This window comes from Clinocottus analis, unplaced genomic scaffold, assembly GCF_023055335.1.
Source record: "Clinocottus analis isolate CAN_PGR_092001 unplaced genomic scaffold, fCliAna1.0.p SCAF_22, whole genome shotgun sequence".
Lineage (NCBI taxonomy): Eukaryota > Metazoa > Chordata > Actinopteri > Perciformes > Cottidae > Clinocottus > Clinocottus analis.
The window spans coordinates 5072018-5093786 of NW_027175954.1; the positions used below are offsets into that span (position 1 = coordinate 5072018).

Here is a 21769-nt window from a genome sequence, read left to right on the forward strand (position 1 = left end):
CACAAACAGGGAAGGTGAATAAATCCAACAAATCCAAGATCCAAGAGACTGCAGTTTGTGTCCCATGTGAAACAAACAGGGTGTTGTTCGTGTTCACAACGTTGTGTTTCACTTTCACTTTAGAAACATTGGATTGCGTTGTTTGTTTTGGCCACAACATTGATGTTTCATTTTAACTTCACAAACACAGTTGATCTTGTCACTCATGAGAGTCAATGTCAATGTAACGTCTACAGTATAGACAACGAACCCGCAGACAATTTGTAACCATGATAGCTGCCTCAGGATATTTAATTAACAAATATGAGAATGAGAAAGATGAGAAAGCAGATTTCACATTGCAGACCAACATGGTTAGCAAATTTGTACCTAAACAGAGTTTGTGTACTTCAGAGTGTCAGGAAAGTCTTCTACAGTACAGAACACATATGGACACATATTTAATTTATCTTGAACCTTCTGTCATATTTCAGGGCTTACTGTATCCGAGGAACTTGATGGTTTCATGCCTTTGACATTTGCAGGCATTACTGTGCACGGAAAGAGACAACATTAGTAAGCTATTAAAGCGTTTTTCTGTTGCTTTAACCTGTTGCATTTAGTGCCAAGTCTATTATTAGGTGGCGGGCTAATGTTTTCCCTGCTGTGCTCGGAGATAATCGAGCGGTTTCGTCTGCTCGCTGCCTCTTGAGCACCTGTGAGCCTGTACTGTACTGAAAGTGAGGGATCTCGCTAGTCAATAAGCACAGATATATATGAAAAATAAAAAAAACAGTTAAAACATTTACAGACCCATGTTTATGATTTTGATTTGTTAAGCTCATCAAAACGATCATCTGGTTATGACACGGTTTGGGTGTGCCACTTCTTTTACGTGGTACACCTTCTCTGCTTACATAATGTCAGTGCATGTCCACGGCATTGTTCCTCACAGTCACCTTCACAGCGTAACATCACTCTGTTATCTCTCCCTTTATCAGCTGTGCTGTGACTGTCAACACCACTGTTTATGGAATATTTCCTGAGGTCACCCTTATACAGCTTTATACAGGTTAGCTTTACTGACAAAGTGCTCAGATTTACTGTATTTTCTACTCATTTGGCTTAAAATATGGAATCAGTGAGAAACCAGTGGGACAAAAAACCTTGTCTATCGTTAAACAAATGGAAACCGAATCCCTGACAATGGTACTTTGGCTCCTAAGAGTTCTGATAAGAAAAGTCCTCGACTGTAATAGAAGAGAAAAAGAACAGCTGCCAAACCGTAAACTGTTTGATGTTGCCGCATATCTTTACACACAGTTAGATATAGGCACTTCCAAATAGCACAACCATTGTTTATGACTGCAGATAACATGGCGTGTGATCGATAAAAAAGAAAGAAATCGATGAAGCCAGAGATCAGCATGAAGAGTGTTGACCACATCCTCCACTGTCAGACTTAGACGGGTAGTCATAGAAGCCGGCCACTTAGCTCTCAGAGGACCTACTTATGCTCTGAACACAGCTGAAGTCAACACTCACTCATGCAGATGAGATGCCTCGATCACAGAGGGCCAGAACCAAAGCCTGGGGGATTTTCAGCAATGCTCAGTGACCTGTTATGACCACCTGTTACCCTAGTTCTTACTCTTCTTCCCCTCTTGTGTTTCTTTCAGTAATCACCTCTCTCCGGTTCACTTCAGACCAGATGTGGGAAAGTAAGTCAACTGTATTACTGTCCCCATAGTTTAATTTGAGAGAATTTCCTATGTTGTACTCCCTCCGAAATTGTTATTAAAGTCCGTGATTTTTTTCCCCTTGGCCCTTCAGTTATCTGGACAGGACGATTCGTTCAGCGGTGGAGCAGCACCTCTTCGATGAAAGCCCTTTAGGGGATCAAAGTTCAGAGGACTGTGAGTGGTTACTACGTCCACCATCTCCAAGGGGGACGCCTTCAGCTCGACAGAGACGTCGACGCCAGAGAGCGCAACAGGAGGAGGGGCAAAGACACAGAGAAAGAAACAGGTACAAGGAGTTGTCATGATGTTGGCAGTTGAGAGCACCAGCATGAGATTGATGGCGGTTGATGGTAGTTGCAACACTGAAGTTCACTGCAAAAGTCCAAAATATGGGAAATAAAAAGACAGAAACGGCTGAGATGAATACTTTTTTTTACTAATACTGTGCCGGTAAAGGACAGTAAGATGTCGTTCATCAGTAAAGCCTGGCCTCGGTTTCTCACTGCACTGCCACTACTTCCAGTTGGCATTTTTTGTTGACCGTAAACACTTAAGGTTTCATGTTGTGCGGGGAAGCTCTTCCACTGAGACACGGCAGAGTCATAACAACTGGAGTCATCGCAGTCAGACGCTAATCCTTGTTGATGGAGAAATGCTAGAGTCTGAGCGTGAGACGTGGATTAGAGGAGTCCCTCCGTCCAAAGACGGCAAAAAATGTCAAGACCGTGGACAGTAAATAGAATTAGCATGAAAGCTAAACAGCGCATGTAAATGAGTTATCTGGCATTAAGTTTCCTGAAGCATTTCACCCAATGTCAAGCTGATAAAGACGTGTGCAGCACAGAGAGTGAGATGGACAGCCATCTCATTTCCTCACCGTCCTCTTTTTCGTCTGAGAGCAGAGCTGCGTCCGTCCGAGCAGACACCAACAAGGAGAACATCCCCTTGAGCAGTGAGAGCAGCTCGGGCAGCGTGGAGGAGGACACAGGCGGCAGCGCAGACTCACAGGGAGGCCAGAGTGGTCGCGCCGAGCGAACCCCCAAACACTGGAAGTGGAAACACAACCCGACACTGGTGCAGCTCGCACACAACCAGGGCGCCCACGCAGTGAGTCATCGCGTCTTTTCTCCTCGTTTCTTCCTATCGTTGTGATTTGTCACCATCTTGACAGCATCTCCCCCACTTGTGTTTCTTGACAGCTCTCTTTCTCTGTTGTTTTCATCCTGTCTCTCCCTGTGACAGGTCAGTTGGTGTGGGTCAGAGGATAACCTCAAAACCTTGTGTGTTTTTTTCAGTTGTTTGACCCAACATCATGGCTACTTTAGATTGTAGTGAAGTTTGTAATTGCTGCAAATTCGGCGCACCAACAACAGCATCAAAAGCATCACCGCCGATCATCTCCCCGAATGCACCCGCGATGCAGATAGGTTGTTCAATTAATCAGCTCAACCTCTCCATCGTCCTTATTTCTGACTCACTGCAAATAATTGTCAGTTGCAGTTAACAAGAATCACTCCATGTGGACAGCGGCGAGTCGGAAGATGAGAGGAAGCAAGATGCAGCTGCCTAATGGCTCCCTGCCGTTCTCATTGTAAAGCACTTTTTCCACAAGCAGTGCAAGTGTAAGGGCCACTTACGAGTGCGCAATTAGCTGCGTCTTTTTTCCTCTGAAGATGATGATGCACCAGAGAGCGACCTGTCAACTGTGGTCCTGCGGGCACTCGACAGCCTTGAGTGCTCAGTATTTGTATCATGTAAAAGGGAAATGATTGAAATACGCGTAAACACTTTGGTAATGAATGCTACTTTGATATTTGGCTTATTTTTTGAAGCCTCTGAACGTTTCATTGTCTTCAGTTTCCGTCCTGAAGTATGAGAAACTTCTCAACAGGTTGAGATGCTGCGCTCATTATTTTCAAAACGACAGACAATACCTTCTGGTTATTTTATTTTATACACAGTTTCTAAATTGAATTTCAACAAATTTGTCATATATACTTTGATTCGGTTTATAGGGCCGACTGAACTTAATGGGTCCATAGCACCTAATACCGCCAGCTGTAAAGCAGCGAAAGCTGACATGAGATTTGTACTTTTTTGGACTATTTTTCTTTGAACGGAAAATGTAAAATTGAAATAAACAGAAAAACTCAAGTACCGGTACTAATATTTTACTATTCTGAGATTTTAACATCAATAATCATTAGAATAATCAATGATAATAATCCTTTGTTGCAACCCTAGTTTCACTAGTACCTATATCAGGTACTGCGCTAGTACCTACATCAGAGAGTACCAGTAGATGATGAAATACTTGCTCAGCTCCCTCCCGCCTGCCAACCACGATGCAGTGAGTCACAGCCAACAGTTGTATCGTAGCGTCTATACGAGGAGTGTGTGAAAGCTCGAGGAGGACACGGTGTGAACCTTGTTGCTTCAGTAACGTGACCCAGTCTTCGTAGACTCTTCTTACACTGCAGCTGCATGAAAGCAAGACAGATTATTATTCACACTTGGCTCATAATTCGTTTGTGCTAAATTAAAGTTCAGCACTCTGCCATACACTCAGCTGAGCCCTCGTGCCAACAATTTATGTAACGGGGCAGATGACTTTCGATGCTTCGGCACACTTGCATTCTATAGGTGATAGCTGACACGCTCCTGATTGGCCAGGCGACTGCGATGCTGAGTGGTTCGATGCCGGCGAGTGTCTGCGTCTCCGTCGGTGTGAACAGAGCATGTGACCTTGTTATGTCAAGAGCCACTGAGAGGAGTTAGGAGCTCTGAAAGTGTCTGGCGTGTTATTTATGCTGCGCTTTATTGCACAGCAGCACAGAATTATGCACTATATGCAGCATTGTTTTTATCTGCTCTTCTTGATGAGGACATCTACCTCAGTATTGAATAGTTACATCAACGTTATGGTTGTATTGCACTATTTCACACTGGTCTCTGTGTCGGAGTTTTTCTCTATCTTCGAGGTTCATATTTGTGGTTTTGAGTGAAAGTCCTCAACAACTATTGAATGTGTATTTATGAATAACACCAGTCACTTCTCACAATTAATGAATATGAAAATCCAGAAAGGTTCATAAAAGCTAACACTGTTTTTCATTGGATGTGCTGACACAACATAACACTGTCACATGTTCTGCATGTAATCCTCGTTTAATTAATGTTTAAATTGTGTCTTTTTCCAGTACAAGGAATGTGCTGGTGAGAGACCTGGAGCGAACCACATGGAGACATTGGACAGCAAGTAAGCTCTTTAAACCCGTAACTTGATCCCTTTGAGACATTTTAATAAAGTCATTAAAGTGAAATAGCTTTTTAGTCATCACTTATCTGATTGTTTGTTTTGCATTGATAAGCTACTGGCTGCCATTATCAAAAGGGACCTGTTACTGTGATTTTTAAAGCATACACTTTATCTGATAAAGACAAGCAGCCAAGATATACAGACAGTATGTGTATGTGTACACTGTCAGGATGTTTCACTATGTTGGGTTGCTGTGATCAGTCAAAGATTATTTTGCTAAAGTGGTTTCTCTGTTTGATTTTCAGGAATGACATTTCAAGAAAAGATGGTTTTCCTTCTCCTCGACAGGTAAGTTCAAGTTCATGATTCCTTTCCGATGAGCCTCCCCTTGTCTGACAGGTTATACAGTTTGTTTCAGTTCTGCTCCCTCTTCTTCTTTTTGCTATGTTCATGCATCTACCACTGGAGAAAAATTGAGTCTCCAATTTTTGGGGAGACGGATGTGAAAGAAAAGGAAGGTCTGGATATTGAATATTTAATTTCCATACTGTTTTGGTGCTGACTGAAATGCGTCGGCAGCACCGAGTTTCCAAAACTTACGAGCTCTCCAAAGGTTGCCATCGTATCAAAAGTTTGCACCGACTTGTTCAAATGATACTTTTGCAAGTTTTGGGCTGGCCTATTTCGGGAAAGTTTTTCTCTTGTTTAGCTAAAATAATCTAAATTGAAATCAAAAAGCAATTTTTTAATTTTTTTTTAGACAAGATCAATAAATACCCACAGGCCAGATTTAAAACAAAATGGGTTAGTACGTGGAAAAGCTCTCACCACTAATGTTTGTTGGGACCAGACGGGTACTAACCTTCACCACATCTCGTTGCTCTTGTGCTGGTCAGTGTTTTGTGACACTTCCGCAACTGATTTGTTGAACAGAAACTTAACTGCAGTTTCGTACAACATACAATTAGATTTTTGACAAAGGCAGGTTTCAGAGTTGCTGCAAAAGGGATTTTACGACAATTATTATTACACAGATAATACGATTGTTCCTCAGCCAACTGATTAAAACATTACGTACAGTTTCTACTACGGGAGGTTTGGTGTTGCTGTCTGTGAGGACACAAAGAAACAAGTCACCTTCTCCATCTGCTCGTCTCCAGTTTAAATCTGGACCAACACCACTGAACAGAATCATGCAGCCAATACAAATATGGCGGAGCCCTTTCTGAGAAGCCCAGATGGGTTTCAGTAGCAGCTCGGGCTGCAGCTCGGCCACCACCAGCACACTTTGCCTCTGAGCGGCCATCTGGAGCCGGCATGGCGCCGCTCTGAGAGGACGCCGGTCCAACAGCCGCTCAGCTCGTCACTGAAGTCCGGGGTTATCACATAGACATGGGTATTACCATCACACCATCTTTGTCTTCCGTTAAGCTGCAGTTAGTTAGATTAATTAATAGAATGAGTCTGTTTACTGCTTTTGAGCTCTTCACTTGAGGCTTATTCAAAAGAATGTTTTTTAATTACATACCCTGAGTATGTAAATGCTGTTAATTTATACAAATAGTATTTTAGTGATCTTAAAGATATTATGAGGTCTGTTTTTTTTTTTACTGTTTAACTAATTGCTAGATTGACAGACTATCATTTAACAAATGTTTTATAACTATTACGGTAATTTTTCAAGCAAAAATGCAGAACATTTGTTGCATCTTCTGAAATGTGAATGAGAGTTCGCTGCTTCGTTTATTTCCTTACACATTCCATATATAGTTGAAAATATTTGTTTTTTGAACAGTTAATAAAACAAAATCACCTTTAACTAATTAGACACATTTTGTGTGACAATAATGGATGAATGAATGGATGATGTAATCTGAGTTGTTAACAAATATTTTATTTAACCTCTGTTTCGCAAGTATTTGAAACCTGAAACACACAACACCTTTATCTGAGTGTGCTGTTATGTTGCATGTTTAGTATGTCAGTCTGTGTCTCGTTGAAGCCTTCGTCCCCGTACACACACACACACACCTTCAGAACATGTTGTTCTGATGTTTCTAATGTGAGCTGCAGAGTTTTCAAGCAGCTCACATGTGCAGGTTAGGTTGGCTGTCTTTAAAGATGACTGTAACACTGACAGAGCACTTGTATGCTAACAGAAACATTAGAGTAGATTTTATGTTGCAGCTGATATGATCTTTTACTTGAGTGACTTTGTGTTGAAAGGTAGCTCACCTCAGAAAATGTGAGTGAGTGTATGTGTTTTAAAATGAGTGTGTGGCGAGAGCTCGACCACACGTAGACGGTATGGGAGAGCAAAAAGAAAACAAAGATATTCGACAGGACGCTTATGTCAGGCCAAATCCTCAACATTGCGTGTGTTTGTGTGTGTCCAAGGTTATATGCTGTGTTACGTGCGTGACATGCCGTCTCCATAAAATGCTCCTTAAATTCCTCTCTATGTACACTGTGCTTAAGCCCCCTCAAACAGCTTAATCATTGTCACACACACACACACACAGAGAGAGACACAGTAGTGCTGTCTATCTCAGCCCTCCTTTGCACCAGCTGGACCTCTCATGGTGATGTAATCGTGGCTCCAGTGTGTGTCAGCGAACACCGTGAAGGGGTCCCAGGGAACGTGCATCTGAATAATATTTGAACACAGTGGGATCATGCTGACCTGTAACATGTGTGCTGCTGTTAATCCGCAGCGTTACTCCTCAAAACATCTCGAGGAGGATTTTATTGTACTCTCTCTCTTCACTGATGCTAGTGATTCAGAGATTGATACATTAGTTCAAACAAGAGGATATTTTAATCGTCAATTAAAAAACAAAACAAAAATCCAAGTATTTTATCAAGCTGCTTTTAAAGTGTAACTTCTCCCCCAAGTCTAAGCCCAAGTGCACCCACTGCATGACTTTGAAAAACACAAAATAAAAAAGGTATGGAACGCTGTTATTGATTAATTTTCTGTGTATCTGACAGCCAATAGGACAAGAGTTGCTATACTAGTGTAACGTTAGCATAAAGACGTGGCGGAGTTAGCCAGGTAATGTTAACTAGCTAACTAGCCATTCGCTAAATGAGAAAAGTGAATGGCTTTTGTCACAGAGTAGGAAAGCACTTTGCTATTTCTAGATAATCAATCTTTAACAAAGATTAACCAGATTTTGTAATATGCTCCAAAAAAAAGATGTTGAATAGAGCCAAACGGTCGGCTCTTATCTCAGAATAGGCTTTGCACAATTAGAGCTGATTTAAAACAGTCAAAACTGAGTTAAAACATTTTCAACCATTAAATGCACATTCGTAAGAATTTTGTAAGAAAGAAATTAACACCAGCACTGATGTGTTTCGTCACAATTAAGTCATATTTAGTTTGCTGTCCGATAAACACGGCCAATGTCATTTGCATATAAAAGGGATTTGACAGCAAAGTGCAGCTTGCTGAAGAAACCTTTCCCTTTGAAGTATCAAAGGAAGACAACATTATTGTGGACGTGTGACGTGACGAGATGTTATTCACTGTCAACCGTTCTTATACCTCTGACACAAGAACATAACATTCACCCGGTGGTCTCTTCTGCTTCAAAGCCAAATGAGTCCATACTTTAAATGCGTGATTGAAGCACTTAACAAGAAGCCACATGAAGTACATTAGTTTAACAAGGTACAGGCTCAGAACAGAGCAGACACAAACAGCCAATTAACACCAGAGTTCTTCTTTGATCACATACTTTTTGATTAGTACAAGTTACTTGAGAACAGACTGCTGTTATGTTAATAAACCAGGATGTAATTCAAAGTCTATAAATATCTACGAGTCTGCCTACATCACGCTGTTATTCACCGATGTGAATCGATCTTGATTCAACAAGGTGCTAATTGGCTAAATAACACACCTGTGAGTTCACGACTTGAGCATGAAGGATCTTTATAAATCTTGAAAAACAGTAGTTTATCCCCCCCCCAAAAAAATACTCAAATCAATAATTTCTCCATCAAAGTTATTTCTCCTGTTACAGACGAGGAGATGTGATAACTCCTCCTGTTTTGGGCCTCACTTCTGCACAGGAGCACACACACCTGAGACTAATTATGCTGCTGCACACTAATCTCACATGGAACTGCCAAAAACAACAACAACGACTTAGTATCATGAACAAAAAAAACAAAAACACAAACAAGGTCTGTTGTGGCCAGATTCAAGCGCACCCCTTCCAGTAAGCCATCTGTGGCATTTATGAGGTCTAGTAACTGTGCGTCTTGATCTGTTTTTTCCTAAAAATAGCTTGGTCCCACGCCCAGGCAGAGGAAATGGGACCTGGTAGGCTTAATGCTAAGTGATCCGTGGACACGTTCTTAATATATGAGCTGCTGAGTGTAGTTGTATTTTACCATTACGCTAGAATTCATATGCACTACTTTGAGGGGAAGCAACGTGGAGTTTGAGAAAGTTTGAGAGGGAAGGGCCGAGAGGAGAAGCTGCTGATGGATGATGATAATGGGTGAACAGGACAGGAGGAGGAAGTCATGAGGTGCCAAAGAAGGAGGCTCACACAAAGCCCACGTGCTTTAAGATGGGTGTATGGTCTGCAGGGAGAGACAGAAAAAGGATATATATTTTTTGTAATCACCCTGTCAGCCTACGTGTGCTGGCTCACGATCAGCTTGCTTTTGTTTTTTTTGTGTTTTGTCCTCCCCTCCCTTCCTCCGTCCCTCTCCAACACCCTTCCACCCCTCCCTTCTGCTCTTGCTGCCGTGAAACAAACAAGTACAGAGCCGCGTGAGGGGTGGGGAATACATACATGTCTGGGGAGGAGAGAAAGCATGGAGGACTACTGTAGAGACAGAAAACAAGGGAGGGGAGGGAGGGGCGAGGGATTCCAATGGGTGGAAGACAAGGCGGAGCCAAACCCTCCCTGCGCGAGCGCTCTCTCTCTCTCTCTCTCTCTCTCTCTCTCTCTCTCTCTCTCTCTCTCTCTCTCTCTCTCTCTCTCTCTCTCTCTCTCTCTCTCTCTCTCTCTCTCTCAAACACACAAACGCGCGCGCGCACGCACGCACGCACGCGCACACACGCGGCCAGAGACAGATGGGCGGATGTTTTGACCACAGAGGCAGCCAATCGGCGGCAGGGAGCAGCCCCCTCTCTCGGGGCTGGGCCGCTCGGTGGGAGTGTGCAGCTCAACTTAAAGAGTGTGTTTCACGCGCTGGTCATCGTCGCTGAGCGCTCTTTTTCTTTCCCTCTCATGGTTGTGCAGACGTTCAGGATGAAGATCCAGGAGTCGCCCGTCACTTGTGACACGGGGAGGGTCGTCGGAGGCTCGGACCCGGACCGCGAGGGCTGCGAGGACGTGCCCCGGCTGGACCTGACAGCGCTTACTGAGGAAAACAACTGGGGAGGTAATTCACGCTTCAGGCCACCCACTTGTTGTTTGTGTGCTCAGATTGTTCTCTTGCATGCGCTACTTCACTTCCAAAACGGCCCGGTGCTGTTTGCGACACACACCCCTTAACACAAACATGCCCGGACAACCCACTCGCTGCCCTACACCCAGCTCTGCACATGTCTGGGTAGCAGCTGCACACCTTCTGCTGCCTCTCCTCCTCCTCCTCCTGCTCCTCCTCCTGATGTCTCTCCTGCTTGATTTAATTGTAAAAGATCCTCTTGAGTTCTCGAGCCACCTAAATCTTAAAAAGACGTGGTTGTTTGCATGGCTGGGAAGATAAGGAAGTACTGCAGTCAGTTTGTTGTTTTGTTGCTGTTGAATTAGACCACATGGGGGCCTTGCATCTTTAATTCATCTTTCAAGAGAAATATATTAAGTTGTAGCGAGGTTTAGAGCTCCTCCTCTTCCGTTTTTTTGTTTAGTTTTACCAAGATGTCTAAGTTACTTCCTTAGGTATTGCGTGCACAGAAATGTTTATAGATGCTGCTGCTGCTGTAATTGCTGCTGTAATTCCCATTTCGAAATCAATCGTTAAATGGGAGGTTGACCTGTGATAACAATGTACCAGTTGGTTGGCTGCAGAAAGCTGGCTTGCATTCGGAGAGTTTGATAATCCAAGTAAAACATGTAACAACATTTGAATTAAAACCCCTTCATCCATTTAAAATGACACAAACAAATCTGTTTTAAATTTGACGTTGAGTGTATTTGTTCTGTCACTCCAGGGATTGCGATGGCGATCATTGCATTCCACAGCAGCTTTGCAAATGATCAACTTTAAATACACCTCCTGGCCGCTGTTATTTCGAACGCAGAGTTTGCAGAAATAGTCCCAAGCACTGCATTTCGCAGTCAGCCCTATTTTGATGTTGTTGTTGTTGTTGTTGTTGTTGTTATGGTGTTTATTCATGCAGTGGTGAAAGTAAATCAGGCAAAATTACAATGCACTGTGATTGTTTTGCTCGGACGTTGCAACACAGGGGAGATGGTGGGAGGAGGTATATCTGCGTTGATCAGCAAAAGCCAAGCGTTTTGTTGAACTGTTCACTGGAATTATTTTTTTTTACAGTCACATGGTAGAGGGCATGTTTGCACATGTTTTGACACCCCTCGGCTGAAAATGTTGGTCTCTACTCACAACCACCTCCACTGTTTCCTGTTTGATGTAGCAGAGCAAATGTATTCCATGCAATAAATCTCTCAACTTTAACAACCCCATGGTTGGAGCTGAAGCGAGGCATTGCATGTTTTGTGGAGCTCTCTGGTGGCCAAATTTGAAACGGGGGGGGAAAAACAACAGAGGTCTGTTGTGAGAGGTTGTTGTTGTTGCTGTGTAGCATTTGCAGCACGAGCATGTCAAGTAATTCAATATTGTGCCTGAGCCAACCAACTGTTTAGTCTGTATACCGTCCAAAGGCGCGGTTAAGCTCTGTGAGTCTGCACACAGTGTTGTGCTTACTTGTAATGAAAAATACAAATTGCTTGAAGGAGGGCGTAGTAAAGGGTAGTAGCTTTGTGCAGATTGTTCAGGAAGTTCACAATCCAGATGGCTGTATTTTGCACTGAGTCTATTTTACAGAAGATCACTTGCCTGTTGGGTTTTTAGTCTTGTCTTTTTGTCTCTTGTTGAATTTCCTTCCTGTACATTCTGTCCTGAATACATAACTGAGTTTGTGGCAGCGTGGACGCCACAGTGCGCCTGCATGATTGGTTGTGACAGGCAGTTCATACATCCAGTTTCTCCTTTATTTGCATAAGATGGCAAACGGATCAGGCCCTTTCGAAGCATGAGGACTTGCTATTGCACAAACTGCAATTGTGTTAACGCATTGTGCAAAGTTGAACGTCTGAGTTTTTTTGTTTTGTTTTCGCCGGTGTTGCTGGCAGGGTCTGTTCTTCACAAAGGAGAACCGAAGAGAATAAAGCTGTGCGATGGTGCTGTTACGGGTTGCGTGCCTACTCTACAGACCCGTATAATACAGTAGAAATGGGCGGTGAGGGGCAGTGGTGTGAGGCCTTTGTGTACCGGTACATTTTCTGCCAGCGCCTGTCATGATGACCTGATATTTACCGCTGCTCTGTCCTTGTCTGTCTGCCAGCGATGGTGGAAAGACATTAACAGGCCGTTCAACAGGAAGAGACAAGAGTCTGGAGCTCATATGCCTCGTTAATTAAGGTTTAGGGAGAGGCTTGTTGTTTTGATTTCCCATATTTACTGTGACAAGAAGGGTGCATGCTGGCCCGTTCTTGGCTTTCATTCCATCATCTTGTCCTTTACCTCTCCCCTCTTTTCTTCTTTTCTTCCTCTAGATTCTCCATTCTTTAACGCCCCTTTCCTTGATTTCAAAACCATTTTTCATTCAAGTTGTTGTGATGGTAAGTGTTATGTTACATCACCTTCAGAGAGAGAGAGAGAGAGAGAAAGGAAAAACGCTGTCTGAGTGACCTTTTCCAGGGCATGGCAACATGCTTGAATGATCTGGAACATTGTGGCGAGCGTCTCTCTCACTCACACACACACACACACACACACACACACACACACACACACACAGCAACCTTTTAGTGAAATGGCAAACTGGCATGTTTTTTGTTTCATTAGTCTAGTTAATCCTGTGAGCGGTTGATTTAAAGGATTCATTTCAAATGCCAAGGAGCCTCAGTGGCCAGCGGCACCGCTCTGCACCCTGAGCGAGATAATAGACCTCAAACGAAGACATTCGGTGCAATTTAGAGTTTCACCTGCCGCTGTGAGTGAGCACCAACTTGCCAGAGAGCTGCCGCTTCATAAACTGCACGTGTATCTAAAAGTACAGGAGGACCCGCAGGCCCACAGCTGGAATTTAAGCTAAGTTGCTTCTCATTCGGCCCAACTCTTCCAAGCTAAGACAAGTTAAATATATGTAACATATTTTCTCGTGTGTTTTCTGACACTTTGAATGTTTACGCTAATGGTTGGTTTCCCTCACAGCTTGTTTTCTTTCAGTCTATCTCTCCTCCCCGGTGTAACAACTCCTCTGTATATTTCTAGAGTTTCTTGACACCTGATGTTAAAGTTCCCACCTTTTTCATGAAATCTACTTTATTGTCCCTGCTGCTTTTTTTATGTTTTGATATAGTTTCCACAGAGTTTTTTTTTTCTTTATTATCACAGGGAGCTCTGCTATTCTCCCAGTCTAGTCTTTCTCTCATGCACACATGCTTGGACAGACGCTGACTGGGTTCATCTCTCACCATGCAGTGGAAACTAAAACACAAACTCATCACTGTACCTCTCAACAGGGGTTAGCATCCTGACATTATCCCACGGAGAGTCAGGCATTATTAATAGCTGAGGGATTGTCAGGGGTATCGGCATGGCTATTTTCACCAGACATAATTACTACCAGGGTGAAGACTGTGACCAGGGCACGAACAGAGGGAGGGCGGGCGGGTCTCACCCGCGGTTTCAAAACAACATCTGTGAACGCCAAGCCCCAGCGGAAGTTTTTTTTGGTCCCACAACGGTTTTAGAGAGAGCAGCTTCGTGATGTCCAGTGACTTTCACGTCGCCAGATAGGATAAAAAAAAAAAGAGGTTAGCAGGGAAAAAAATGAACGTGGAATGTATTGGAAGGGAATAAGTGCTGATCGTTGGAAAATTAACATGTTGTTGGACCTTCTCAAAACATTTTGAGCCATCGTGCATGTTACTTAGTCCTAAAAACAGAAAGTAAATGCAGGTTAATCTGCAACTATTCCATTCATTAGTTTTCTACTTGTTTAGCTTTGGGTTTTAGACAAACCAAGCCATTTATATTGAGTATTTTCATACTTAATATTTGTATGTTCTGTTTATTGTGTAACTTGTTTACTGCTCCTTCAAACAAATATACCCCTGGAGATGAATAAAGTATCTGTTTTTTCACTTGAACTGTAATCAATAATGGTTTTGAATCAATAATGGATAATAATATGTTCTCTGCAGCCTATATTCAGAATCCTGGTCATTACTCAGCTAATACATGATCTATTAGGCAGTTTTTTTTGTTGTTGTAGCTCAACCGTCGGGGTTTTAGTTATAGTTATAAAGGATGTAAAAGGACTCTGATTCAATAAGCAGATACGATACTTGACTTTGAATTCATAAACTGCGTTTTAGACTGTGTTTTAATCTATTATTCTGTAGCTACAGAGCTTTTGGACATACTATGGTAACTCTGCTTTGTGTTTGTCTGCTGGCCAGCACGCACCACATTTCCATATTCTCCAGACTAACCTGTCCTCTCTTGGCATTGTGTCAAGTATGCTGTGTCCGCATCCTCTCTTTGACAGCAGCGCAGTCAAAAGGGCCCGTTTTGACCACAGAGTGTGTTTCTGTGTTCCTCAGAGCCGACCCCAGCGCACCCGCAGATGCAGCGGGAGAGCATGGACCGCGAGGAAGCCCGACTGTCTCCGCACGCCGGGGGCCGTCTGATCCGCCAGCTCGTGGAGGAGGACAGCGACCCGATGCTGTCACCTCGCTTCTATGCCTACGGACACTGCCAGCAGTACCTAGACGACACTGAAGTGCCTCCCTCACCGCCAAACGCACACTCTTTTGTCAGGTAAACAGTTACCACAGGTTTGTTCATGCAGAGGCAAGTAGGCAGGAGCTGTCGGGGAAATTGACGTCATTATTGTACCTCTGCAGTCGCAGACGGAGTTCGTCTCTCGGCTCCTGCGACGACGAGAAAGAGGAGTTGACGTCTGCTCAGCTCACAAAGAGGATCCATGTGCTCAGGAAGAAGATCCACAGGTTTGAGGAAAAGTTTGAAGAGGAGCGTAAATACAGGGTAGGTACAAGTGTTTTAATAACCACATTAAAAAGACTAAAAAGTAATTTATACAAACCAATAACAAGGTTATTGACTATCTGAGGAGGCTCCTGTGATTTGTTGAGTTGTTATAAATGGAGAATAAAGGTCAATTGCCTCATAAAAAGGCTGACAATCACACTCAGAGCTCTACTTGAGATTAATGATCGATATAGTCTCGTCACTTGAGCAATAATTATAGCTGCTGCTGCTTCATTGTGAAAGAGAATCTTTTCTTATCAGTTCTTCTGCTTTTATCTTCATCCAGCCCTCCCACAGTGATAAAGCTGGAAACCCAGAGGTGCTGAGATGGCTTAATGAACTGTCGAAGCTTCGTAAAGAGCTAAAAGGTAAGACGAAAGCGAAAGACTGGAGTGAGATTAAACTAAAATCAGAGCTCATTAATATTGTCCTGCCCCTCATCAGAAAACAAGCTGATGAAGTCTGAGGAAGACCTGCTGCCTCTGACCCGCCAGCGCAGCAACACGCTGCCCAAAAGCTTCGGCTCGCAGCTGGAGAAGAAACCCCAGCAGGAGAAAGCGCCGAAGCCTCCGGTGGAAAGCAGCCTGGAGACGATTCAAAAGAAGCTGCTGGAGAAGAGAGAGGAAGTGAACCGTCCGGAGGACATCAAGGTAAGACTGTGACCGTGCCACAGTCTCACAAGGCCAAAGAAAAATACGCATTTCCAACTATTTAAAAGCAGGCAGACACAGAGTGAACTCGGTTCGTTTCTGAACGGTTCTGATGTTTCACTTCTCGTCCCCGGCTGACAGGATATGACACGGGAGCAGATCGGAGCGGAGAAAGTCGCCCTGCAGAAAGCTCTTCTCTACTACGAGAGCATACACGGTCGACCCGTAAGTCCTGCTTTAAATAAACAAACAAGGACGCACAGATACACACCAAAGGCCAAACCTGCCTGTATGTCAAGCCTCCTGCCAGCCATGTTGGCCCAACCATGAGAAGATCTTGTTTATCACTTCACTGTGACCCAGATTGCAAGTCAAGGGTGAATAATGAGCCAGAGCGTGTGCACCGTGGTTAGCTTCCACAGTGTGTGTCTGTTTGCTGTCAATGAAAGTTTGAAAAAGGGGTTCTTCTATCTATTTCCTTCATATCTTTGAGTCACAACTCGTGTTACTAGGAAACGGAGCCTTTGCTTCAACCACGTTTCAAAAGGACAACAAAACTGTAAAAGAGCTGACGCGCGTTTTTTTTAAAATGTCGGACCCAAATCCAGTTGCATTAATTGCGCCGTCTAATTCCTGCTCGTGTCGTTGTATATCAGGAAGAGCGGCTGACCTTTCTGTCACCCCCCTCACGCTGTGTTCCTCGGTGGTTCGTCGTTAACGACCTTAACGCTCTGAGAACAGGCCGGGGAGTAGTTCACCCTCTGGGTTAGCTGTCATTTTGTGTTATAGTAATGCTGTAGCTAGTTAGTCAGAGTAGCACAGAAAGAAGCAAGCGCTGGGCTAACAAGGTGTCTTTGTGTCCCTCTCCTTTTGCTACTTCAGGTCACCAAGAGCGAGCGGCAAATCATGAAGCCGCTGTACGACAGATATCGCCTGGTGAAGCAGATCCTGTGCAGAGCCTCGACCATCCCCGTCATTGTAAGTATCGCTTCTTCAGCTCCCTTTCATTTCTTTTTTTTTCTTTTTTTTTCTCCACAGCTGCCCATTTGTGCCGCCGCTCTTTGACGGGCGAGCGGCAAAGATCAGCACATTGTCGATGCATCTGCAGACACTTAATCCCAGCTCATGTGGCAGCCGTGCTACAGACGCGTTATCCACCTTCTAAGTCCAGCTTTGGCAGATCAGTGAATCCCTCGGTCCTAAAGCAGCTCACAGGTGGCAGATTGAGTCCACAGGAAATGACATCATGGACAAGTGCAGGAGAGGGTTGGACACTGAACAAATATTCAACTTTACTATATGAGGACTTGTTTGCTTTGTGCTGTTGATGCTACTTTGTTGCCTTAATAGTTGCACAAAATATATACGAGTGTTGTTTAACTATTTAATAACCATTTACATTATGTAAGATATGATTTTAAGTATACATAACCGTTATATAATGCATTATCTTTAATCCCCATCATGGAAATTGGGATCACTGACACATAGTGACGCATTTATTTTATAATGCAACATTTTAACAGCTTTTAACCCCACAAGCTCTTTTTTGACCAAAGATAAATTCTTTAAAACAGAAAAATAACTGGAGTTCACTCTCAAAAATGTAATCGACAGAGGTACAAACAGGGATAAAATGAATTTCTCCCGGCACATTAAAAAAAAACAACATTTTTGCTCATTTTATTTTACCGATCTGTTTTGTACACACCTCCGCCACACAAGAAACAAGCAGCTGTTGCTATATTTATATCTTAACTTGGTTCACACAGAGGACCGTGGGGCTTGAAGTGGTTGCAACCCTAAACAAATGAACTCCCAGTGAATCTTGGGACGTATTCAAGGCGCTGTTAGTTTGGACCAATCAGAATTACTGTCACACATGGACCTCCGATGGAAAATAAAGTGGTGACTTGGTGAAATTCGGTAAAAATAAAAAGGAAGTGAGGCTCATGGCCTTGCTCACCAGCGTGATTGCCTCAGCGTGGTTAACGCCTCCTTGTTGACCGCCACCACAGGGCTCTCCTTCCAGCAAGCGCAGAGGTCCCCTCCTTCAGCCCATTATCGAGGGCGAAACCGCACTCTTCTTCGATGATATCAAGGTGAAGAGCTGCTGCTGCTGCTTGAACAATCAGTCCAGCTCCAATGCCCCGCCTCCCTCCGACCCCAACCCTCATTTAACTACCACCCTCCCTCTAATGAACCTGATTGCTGCCTGTTGATTGGGCGGCTGCCTGTTTCCTGTCACTAGCTCCTGTAGAGACGTTGAATCAGTAGCTGCCTGGAACTGATGTTTGAACCGCTCTGTGATTTTTGAGTAGTACATGTTGTGTTTTAAAGGATTATTCTGGTTTATTACAACTCTGGGTGGTTTATTTTTGCAGTTTTGGCCATCATTTCTACTAGTAATAATATTGTTGTACCTCGCAATTTAGCTGCAGCTGAAGTTAGTCTCTGAAACTATTGTGTGTAACCAGAAGTCTGACGCCTGTTTCCAGAGAACTGCTCTGTTCTACAATGAGGGTTCATAAACCATTTTTTATATTCTTTTTTCGGTGATTACATGGGAATATTGTTTGACTAATTTGGAAAAATTATGATTTGAAAAAAAGATACACACACATATTTGTGTTTGTACGGAAAACAAACAAAGTGGTGCCGTATATTTATTGTCACAATAACCAGTGAGCGAGCAGCTTACTCCTGCACGGGACACAGCTGCTACGTGTCCCCAACATAAACTACATGCAAAAACATTGCAAAAATATTCAATCTTCTATTACTAATACTGTTAAGTAACATGCAATAAGTTAAAAAGATGGAAACTACTCGTTGAGATGTCCTCAGTAATGACTAAAATGTTCTGATAACCATAAGAAATAATGGTAAAAGCTACAAAAATAAGACCCACCTTGTAAGAAAGCACAATGATTCCTTTTCGATGTGTTTTTAGTAGAAAACCGTAATCAAGAACTTAATCATTGTGCTCTGTGTATTTTGCCGGCTGTAGTTGTTTCAGGACTTTAAGTTGGTTTTTCGGTGGACCGTGTGTCTTCCAGTTGACCGCCTTCATTAACTCCATCCACACACACTAATGGGTATTGACATGGATCACACACGAGGACCATGGGAGTGCATTGTGCTGCTGTACCGTGACGAGTACTGGTGACTAACACTGCACGACCCTCATGCACTGTGGGTGTTTGAGTCTGGAAGCCGGCCAATAGCGTCGTTTTAAACGCCACAGCCCTTCGTGGCCTTTATGTCCCCCGGCCACCAATTGACCTCTTTCTATTTCTGCAGGAGGAGGAGGACGGCTCAGAGGACGAAGGAGACTCAAAGACACAGTTCACCGTGACCGTCCGACCGGAGCTCAGTGTGCTGGGCTTTCTGGACCACATGGAGGAGGAAGGGGACGGTTTCATTTCACCCGTGGACGAACTCTCACCCTCGAAGAACATGTCGGACATGAGGCTGTCCAACCTGCACTCCGCCACCACGTAAGTTAGTGGGGGGGAAAAAGACAACCAAGAGTGTTCTCACATAACAAAGGAGGCACAGTTACACATGACATTTCTAGGCAAACATTGTACTTTTTTTTTATCCCACTACATTTATTTGAACTCCGTAGTTAACGCTTACTTTTCTAAGATTTTACAGTTTAAAAAAATTGCTCAATTTATAATTTCACACAAAAAAAGCAGAGCTTAAAAAAAAGAAAATCCAAAAATGATGACAGTTTGATAGCAGGATGTTGCTATTCCATTTTCTCTACCATATTAATCATCTCATGACTGCAGATTTATGTTGTAATCTCTTCAGGAGACTTGACCACTAAGCTGAGAACCAATAAAATTGACCTAATTGTATATAAATGAGTAAAACTAGCTCCTCCCCCAGTAGCTCCCAGAGTAAAACACTGCTTACACATTGTGTCAGTATTGACAATCTATTACTGTCTTAAATACCACCTGTAGGTATATGTTTTGATAGTAAGAAGAAGCAAAACATAATGTTTGTTGTTGTTTTTTAAATTCGTAATCAAGTATTTCTACATGAGCGAAGGATCTGATCACGTCTTCCACCACTGCTTCAACAAATAGAAATGTTCTTGTCTGAGATATTTGAATATTCATTTAGTTTCTTCTTTTTTTACAGAGAGGAGCTCGTGGAGCAACTTCAAGAGACCCGAGAGGAGAAGAAGAGACTCCGCAAAGACCTGAAAGAGTTTGAGGAACAGTTCTTTCGACAAAACGGAAGGTAAACAATAAGAACGGGCATAAAGAACGGACGTTCACTTCATCTGCTCTCCGCTGCTGAACCGTCCTCGTTTCTGAATGTTTGTTGTCTCGTTCCCATAGAAATGTGCAGAAGGAGGATCGCTCCCCTTTGGCAGTCGAGTACAACGAATACAAGCACGTTAAGGCCAAACTGCGGCTGCTGGAAGTCCTCATCAGCAAAAGAGACTCGACGAAGTTACTCTGAAGAAAAAGCAAAAAGACTCTAAAAGGACTTCAGAGGAACAGTAAACACATCTCACACAGGCGGAGAAAATATCAGATTTTCCTCCACGCTGCCATCTGTGCTGCTCGCGTTCGCGGCTCAGAGGAAACTGTCCGCCTGGAAATTCGTTCGGTCGAGCTCAGCTGGATTTTCCCTCCGGAGCCCGCGGAGTGTCGCCGACTCGCGACTGATTCGAAGCGTCACCTGAGAAATTCCCTTTCCGCCAAACGGCTCACCTTCACATGAGGACGCTTCTCGAGACGCACACAAATATTGAGAATCACACTTTCCGTGCTAATAATTTATTTCTATCCTTTTGAATGTTTTTATCGGAACGGAAAAGTTATTTTTCTGACGCTTTGCTTTAGAAGTCTTATAGAAAAACTTTGAAAGTAAAATAATGGATATGAAAATTATTGCTATTTTGAAAGAAGGATTTTTGCGATCAAGATGTTTGTGTATTTTTGTAAGGGAGACTTTAGTCTTTGTATAACTTCAATCAGCTTAACAGTATTCAGTAAATTAATAGCTTTCTCTGTTTCCGTTCTGACTGTTAGATAATATCTGAAATAATCTTTGTTTCTTCTCTAGAGTATTTGCTCACTAAAAGAAGTGTTTTTGAAATTGTAATACAACCCAAAGACAGTGACTCAAGAGTACAAAAACTACAAACCAAAACAGTTTAAAACATCTACTTTTTCATACTTACAAATTATTTTTGTGATCACTGGTATCTATTTAAGCATTTGACTGTATATTTCATGCATTGACATGCTTCCCCCCCCATTTACTTCCTGGCAAATAAGCTATTTCTCATCTTGAAACCCGTTATGTTTTTGCTCACATTGATAGGCATAGACGAACATTTGTGAGGCGACTCTGGAGCACAGCTAAAAGCTTTGGTTTTTACAGCGGTGTTCGTTTCCTTCTCGTCCTCTTCAGAGCCGGTTTGGTTCTTTTGTAAATATGGATCACTGGTGTATGTTTACATTTCTGTGAGCGAGTACATTTTTCCTTTCTTTCTCCAAAATGGATGATTTATCAGTGTGAATTTCGTTTTTACTGAATGTAAACACTGGCGAGGCTTAATGAATTTTGAGTGTGTACATTTTAGTACATAAATTGTATTTGTATTTTGTATATAATATGAATGAAATCATATTTTTAAAGAGTTTTTTGGCTGTGGATTTTCTTCAAGAGGTGATTGAGGTGAAAAAAGTGTGTGTGTGTGTCTGTGTATATACATATACATTTAATAATAAATGTATGCATATATATATGTGTGTGTATATGTGTGTGTGTATATATATATATATATAAATATATATATATATATATATTTGATTTACAATTTAAAAATGTAA

General features: G+C 42.8%; 1 protein-coding gene across 5 annotated transcripts in view; it reads left to right on the forward strand.

The window, feature by feature from the left end:
* fam13a (family with sequence similarity 13 member A) overlaps positions 1-21574 on the forward strand; it is a 49634-nt gene extending 28060 nt beyond the window's left edge. For 4 of the 5 annotated variants that reach the window (XM_068589007.1, XM_068589008.1, XM_068589010.1 and 1 more), the window contains 16 exons: positions 1659-1700; positions 1813-2007; positions 2624-2828; positions 4922-4980; positions 5286-5328; positions 10248-10389; positions 14805-15021; positions 15108-15249; positions 15539-15620; positions 15697-15902; positions 16044-16127; positions 16785-16880; positions 17921-18004; positions 19206-19402; positions 20061-20162; positions 20264-21574. In XM_068589007.1, the coding sequence (XP_068445108.1) occupies positions 1659-1700; positions 1813-2007; positions 2624-2828; positions 4922-4980; positions 5286-5328; positions 10248-10389; positions 14805-15021; positions 15108-15249; positions 15539-15620; positions 15697-15902; positions 16044-16127; positions 16785-16880; positions 17921-18004; positions 19206-19402; positions 20061-20162; positions 20264-20387 (2020 nt within the window). In that variant the 3' untranslated portion in view covers positions 20388-21574. The remainder of the gene's footprint in view (positions 1-1658; positions 1701-1812; positions 2008-2623; positions 2829-4921; positions 4981-5285; positions 5329-10247; positions 10390-14804; positions 15022-15107; positions 15250-15538; positions 15621-15696; positions 15903-16043; positions 16128-16784; positions 16881-17920; positions 18005-19205; positions 19403-20060; positions 20163-20263) is intronic. The other variant, XM_068589011.1, reaches the window with a different exon arrangement.
* The last annotated feature ends 195 nt before the right edge of the window (positions 21575-21769 follow it).